Source organism: Oryzias melastigma, linkage group LG10, assembly GCF_002922805.2.
Source record: "Oryzias melastigma strain HK-1 linkage group LG10, ASM292280v2, whole genome shotgun sequence".
Lineage (NCBI taxonomy): Eukaryota > Metazoa > Chordata > Actinopteri > Beloniformes > Adrianichthyidae > Oryzias > Oryzias melastigma.
Window position 1 is genome coordinate 4672406 of NC_050521.1, and position 6333 is coordinate 4678738.

The 6333-nt window shown below is 45.6% G+C and overlaps 1 protein-coding gene across 2 annotated transcripts in view; it reads left to right on the plus strand.

Moving 5' to 3' along the window:
* Window positions 1-6132, plus strand: part of LOC112138525 (protocadherin Fat 4) — a 112273-nt gene extending 106141 nt beyond the window's left edge. For both annotated transcript variants that reach the window (XM_024261077.2, XM_024261076.2), the window contains 2 exons: window positions 1658-1919; window positions 3228-6132. In XM_024261077.2, the coding sequence (XP_024116845.1) occupies window positions 1658-1919; window positions 3228-5137 (2172 nt within the window). In that variant the 3' untranslated portion in view covers window positions 5138-6132. The remainder of the gene's footprint in view (window positions 1-1657; window positions 1920-3227) is intronic.
* Window positions 6133-6333: the final 201 nt, after the last annotated feature.

Below are 6333 nucleotides of genomic sequence, written 5' to 3' on the forward strand. Positions count from 1 at the left end.
CAAATGAGCTAGCACAAAGGTAAAATATTAGCTAAGCTCCAAATTAGCCAAAACAGCTAGCATGTAGCTGAAATATTAGCTAAACTCCAAAACAGCCTAAAAACTCTTGAGAGCCGGTCCCACTGCCATTCACGGCCATGCCACGACTGGAGCACGGAAATAATGTCATCCTGGTGGTGCAGACGCTGTTAGCAGTGGACTGGTAGTGCAAGGGGCGATATACAGCAGCGGAATTGACGCGCATACACGTCGTACAGAAGTTGTCCGGCGTTACACGCAGAAACTATTTTTGAACTGCACAAAAATTGAGACCGCGGGTGACTGCGTGTGGTACCAGTGGTACAGCCGTGCGATGGCCGTGGAACAGCGGTGCAACAGCAGTTTCAGTGCGAGATCCGGCCGTGGAGTGAACGCCGGCGCACGCGCTCGGACGCCGAAACTTCGCGTTCGTGCACAGCTGTAGCACGGCCGTTTTCCCGGCCAGTCTGCGCTTGGATCGCTGCTCACAGCGTCTGTTTAGCAGCTGATTGAGGGAGGACACGATTAAGGAATGGTCTGGCAGTGGAATGGACTCATCGCTGCTATTCCACAAATATGCATAAAGTTAGTGCGTCTCAGCCCGTGTGGCAGATTTTCCACATTTTTTACCCGTTATATAGCCATCAAATCCTGGGACCGGGCCTTAACTGCTAAAACACTCAGATTCAGAAAAATATTTATATATATATATATGCGTCTCTGATAGTGTGTGGGGGGCCGGGCCAAATATGGAGGGGGGCCTTATCCGGCCTGCAGGCCGTAGTTTAGGAACCAATGCTTTAGAAGATCTAATTATATGTAGAAGGTTTTATACGCAGACTTTATTATCAGTTGTAATGTTTTAATTTGATGCTAATTTTGTTTTTTAATCGGGGAAATTGTTTCTTCTTTCCCCGTGTTCACTGGAGGTGCGATGCTGCAGGGAGCAGACAAATGTTCTGAGAAGGACAGGACAAACAAATGAGAATTCTGACTGTTTAAGTTGTTCAGCCAGCAGAGGCTGCTGCAGTGTGGGATGTACAACTGTCAGGTTGAAGATACAAGCTCAGGTACTGTCAGAGTCCGGCTGTGGTCTGAGGGTTCTGCCAAAACCACTGTGGAAGTCATTTTGCAGTGGAGCTGCTCAGAGTGGAGCCCCACCTTCTATGTCTGTGCTGAGTCTTTATTCCTTCCAGAGCTGGAGTGTTTAGTGGTGCCTCTGTCAGGGTTGCAGAGTTAGAAGGGAGACTGAACATTTTCCTCAGTTACACTGCCATAGCTTCAGACTGAGGTGAGCAGGAGCTATGGTTCGTATGCCGGGTCTTTAATATGGAGAGTGGTTTGTCATTCTTATGTTCAATTAAGAAACAAAAAAGATGGAGATTGGTACTGGGAAAAGTGATGCAAGTTTCTCCACAGAACTTTCTGAGGAGGTTAAGGATTTTCCACCTTTTTAAAGCCCCATCTATAGATGTCAACAGCCAAAAAAAGTTGATTTATGGTTTGGTTACTCTTTAAGATGAAAACAAAGTATGAATCACAAAAGCTCTGACTCAGAATAACTTGTCCTTTTCTTCATCCTTCACAATTAGTCAACAAACCCACAACACTTCTCAAAGCTCCTTTTTGTTTTTCTCAGCTGAAGAGCGGCAGCATCCTTTACATCTCGGACGCAGGCGTTGGTGGGAAGGTGGAGCGCACTGTGAGTGACATAGCGCTCTCAGACGGTCAGTGGCACACGCTCCGACTGGTGAAGAATGGCTCGTCCACTGAGATCCTGGTGGACAGCAGCCTTTCAAGAGTCATCCAGCACCCCACTCAGGACTTTGGAGGTCTCAATGTTGTGACCATTTCGTTGGGAGGGATTCCACCCGGAGCTCTTCCACAGAAAACCGGAGCAGGTGAGGCACTCTTCCTCCGTTTCCTTCAGTTCATGCATCTCTTTAAGACTTATGGTACATTCACACCAAACACAGCCGGTCCGGCGGAGGCGTCAAGTTTCAATGTTAAGTCAAAATAAAGGTGCTACCTCCTGCAGCGTGCTTGACGAGGCGCGTCAACCAATCAGAGACTCAGCTTTGGGCAGGTGAGGTCTTCAGTGATCAAAAAGTAGAAATAAACATTCAGGTTGCGGCTCAATGCGAGGATTTTTGTCATGAATTTTCATCCATTTTCTCAACCCATGGGGGCTGTTAGGTTCCTGGAAACTGTCCCAGTCACTGTTGGGTGAAGGTAGGAGACACCCTTGACAGATCGCCAGCCCAACACAGAGCTCATTGAGCTAACCCTACCTTCCTGGGTTAGAGCTCAAACTGGACAACCAACAGACGGAAGTAACGTTTAAAACAGCCCTCAGGTGCAAGAGTGAAATACTCTGAACCCAGAGAGACTCTGAAAGATCTGCTGAAAACAAACACAACAATGTGCTTGCCGGTGCCTCTGTAGAGCTCTCCAAAACATATAAACCCAAGCTACTCGCTCAACTTCCTCCATGATGAATTCCAGAACAACTTCAGCGGTTGTTCAAGGCGTTGAACAGTAAATTTGCCAGGTGTCAAAAGAGAGGGGACATATTTATATGAGGTTCTACCATGCACTAATATGGTAAAAATGGAGCATGAGAATGATTTGTTGGTCTGTTTCAAACGTTAAAGGAAATCATCCCTCAGCATGCAAACCTGCAGCACATTGCACGCTAACCCCTCTGTACTTCAGTGTTTTTCTGAGGAGTTTTTCTTAGATTTTTACTCACTTTTCAAAAGATATTGGAAAATCAGCAGGAAGTAGTGTGCACTGGAATTAACTCAGTAAAATAACTTGACATCGGGGGGTAGAGTGGTGCTCTTAGGTAGTAGGTGTGACATACCGTAGAGTAGTCAAAGCAATGGAAAGAGTTAGACTTTCATTGATCCAGACATTTTTGTCTTCTATGATGGCTTTGACCGGCTTCTCTTCTAACGGTTTATATATATTTTTCCTTGAAATTGCTCAATGATGGATACGTTTTTACAGTAAAACACTTGTTTTGTTTAACAATTTCCTTTTTTCAGACATTAAAAGCCTCTTAGGTTTGTAATTTATTCCTGTGGCTTCCAGATTTTCCTGGTTTTAGCCAAAAACACCAGCATTGGATGACACCTCCAGGGATGGCTGCTCCTCAGCCTACAGTCTGCCTCTGTTAACTGGCTTTCTCTGCTGTTCTATTACAGGCTTTGATGGCTGCATGGCCTACGTGAAGTACAATGGGGAGAACCTACCATTTACTGGGGAGCACAACCTTGTTACCTCAACCAAGAGCAGCTCGTCGGTCAAGATTGGCTGCAGAGGTCCTAACCTGTGTGAGAGCAGCCCATGCTGGGATGGCCTCATGTGTGTAAATGAGTGGTACACATACCAGTGTGTCCCACCTGGAGACTGCAGCTCTAATCCCTGCCAGAATCATGGCAGCTGTGTGCCGGGCCCCAGCACGGGTTTTACCTGTGTCTGCTCTGAGTTCTACGCTGGAAAGACCTGTGAGACGCTGGTTGCCTGTCTGGGTGTGCAGTGTCCTCAGGGTACTGTTTGCAGCACAGGCAGCAATGGTGGATTTGTGTGCAGCCCAAGCCCCACAATCGAGTCAATGGTCCTTCCCATCTGGGCGGTGCCAGCAATTGTTGGTAGCTGTGCCACAGTTCTTGCCTTAGTGGTACTCAGCCTGATCCTGTGCAATCACTGTAAAGGCCGCAACAAGACCAAAGTGCCAAAGGAGCCCAAGGACAAGAAACCCAAGGAGAAGAAGAAGAAAAAGAAGAAGAAGGGTAGTGAGAATGTGGCCTTCGATGATCCAGACAACATCCCTCCATATGGAGATGACATGACGGTACGAAAGCAACCGGAAGGAAACCCAAAGCCGGATATCATTGAACGGGAGAACCCTTATCTGATCTATGATGAAACTGATATTCCCCACAATAATGAGACCGTCCCAAGCGCTCCATGTGCCCCCTGTAATGGCCCAGATGCCGATATTGAGCATTATGACATAGACAATGCCAGCAGTATTGCCCCTTCAGATGCTGACATCATCCAGCATTATAAGCAGTTCCGTAGCCACACCCCCAAGTTCTCCATCCAAAGACACAGCCCTCTGGGCTTTGCCAGACAGTCTCCGTTACCACTTGGAGCAACAAGCTATACCTACCAGCCTCAGTTTACTCAAGCTCTGAGATCCACTCCACTCAGCCACTCTCACTCAGCTTGCCCTACTCCAAACCATCTATCCAGGCACTCTCCAGCCCCCTTTACCAAGCCTTCCTCCTTCTACCACAACACTTCTACCAGGGAACTCAACCTGTCTCGGCGTGAGGGCAGCCCACTGGACATGCACAATGACATGTGCCAACCACCCCCCATGTTTAACTATGCCACAAGGCTGGGGAGGCGCAGTAAGAGTCCACAGACCATGAGTGGCCATGGTCATACGTCCAGGCCTGGAAGTCGTCTGAAGCAGCCAATTGAGCAGATCCCCCTGGAAACTGGGCCCCCTGTTGGACTATCTATTGAGGAGGTGGAGCGGCTGAACACTCCACGACCACGAAACCCCAGCATATGCAGCGCCGACCACGGGCGCTCCAGTTCTGAGGAAGACTGTCGCAGGCCATTGTCTAGGGTCCGCAACCCAGCTGACGGGATCCCTGCGCCAGAGTCGTCTTCAGAGAGCGACTCACACGACTCCTTCACCTGCTCAGAGATGGAGTATGACCGGGAAAAACCGGTTTCGTACAGTTCCCGTGTTCCGAAGCTGTCTCAAGTCAACGAGTCAGATGCTGATGACGAGGACTATGGTGGGAGACTCAAGCAGAGGCGGTATTCAAGTCGACGGGCTGAAGGAGGGCCTGGTGTTGTTCAGATGCCCCCTACTGAGCAACATTACACTCTTTCCCACAAACTGGGGCATCAAGCTGGAGGCTTCAATTGGGACAATCTGCTAAACTGGGGCCCCGGCTTTGAACACTATGTAGATGTGTTCAAGGATTTAGCTTTGCTTCCTGAGAACGCGGCAGCAAAAGACATTGAGATGAACAGTGGGGATGGCTCTGTGACTATTCTAAATGAAGGAGAAGCTGAGCAATATGTATGAGACTATTTATTACTATCTGTAGATAGTAGATGTAGATGTTGCATGGGGGTTACATTCTCCATTCAAAAATGAAGGTTGTACATTTTGACAGACCATCTGTTTTTTTTATATTATTCAGTATAAAATGACAACTTTCAATGCAGTAAGGCTGAAAAACAGTTTTTGTAAATTGAAAAGATTTGTAGTTCCACCTCAGACTAGTTTGCTGTCTTTCTTGGTTCAGGCTGTCCATCTATTTGAACTTATCTCATCATGTGACACAGAGTAGCTCTAAAACAGAGCCAAGTCTAAATTCACTTCAAAAACTACAAAGATGAAGCTTTGTAGTTATCCTGGTTAAACATCTATATATTTTTCTGTTCTTCTGGAGTCATTTCTAATTTTCTGAAACTGTTGCACATGTCTTGGATGTGACTCCACCTGGCAGGACACAGATCCGATCCCCTCTTTCTGTCTTGGATGGAGAGCCGTCTCCTTAAAAACTGGCTAAACACACAGAAGTGAGATGTAATCTGATCTTCTGCCTTACAGACATTTGAGGATTCAGCATGGGAGACAAACTTTGCCCTTCTGATTTTCTGGGCGGAACAAAAGTATCTTTTTCAGTATTATTTGTGAATAATAATAATAAAATCATAAAAGTCTGAAGTGTCTTTGGAGCAACTACAAGTGTTGATGAGTGAAACACAATGAGCCTGAGTACATGTCCTGAGAAATCATGAAGTTATTTTTCATCTTGTTAACGTCTTTATTTTGACATGTTTGATTTTTACATTTTTGTACTGTTTATTAACTTAATTACCTATGCTATGTTTTTATGGATCTTTTCTTATGATAAAATGTGTGTTCTTGCTTTTGAGGAAAGTAAGATGGATGACTTATTTTTACATTTGCTACATATATAATATTAGTATTTTTCACTTTTGATAAAACTGTAACATGCTGTCTGTTTGTACCTGTAAAAAGCCAATAACAATTAAAAAGTATTTATTTAATCGTCTGTCTTTCTTAAAGAGCAGGACATCATGAACGAAAGAGAAATTTAATTAAACAAAAACATTCTGACTTAGAATCTCTCGAATCCTAACAATCATTAATTAAAGCACAAATCTAAATTAAACATTGAGAGACAACAAATGTGAACATGCCCACCCGATCATTGGGGCCACAGGTTCGACTTAATCTAGTAAGATAAG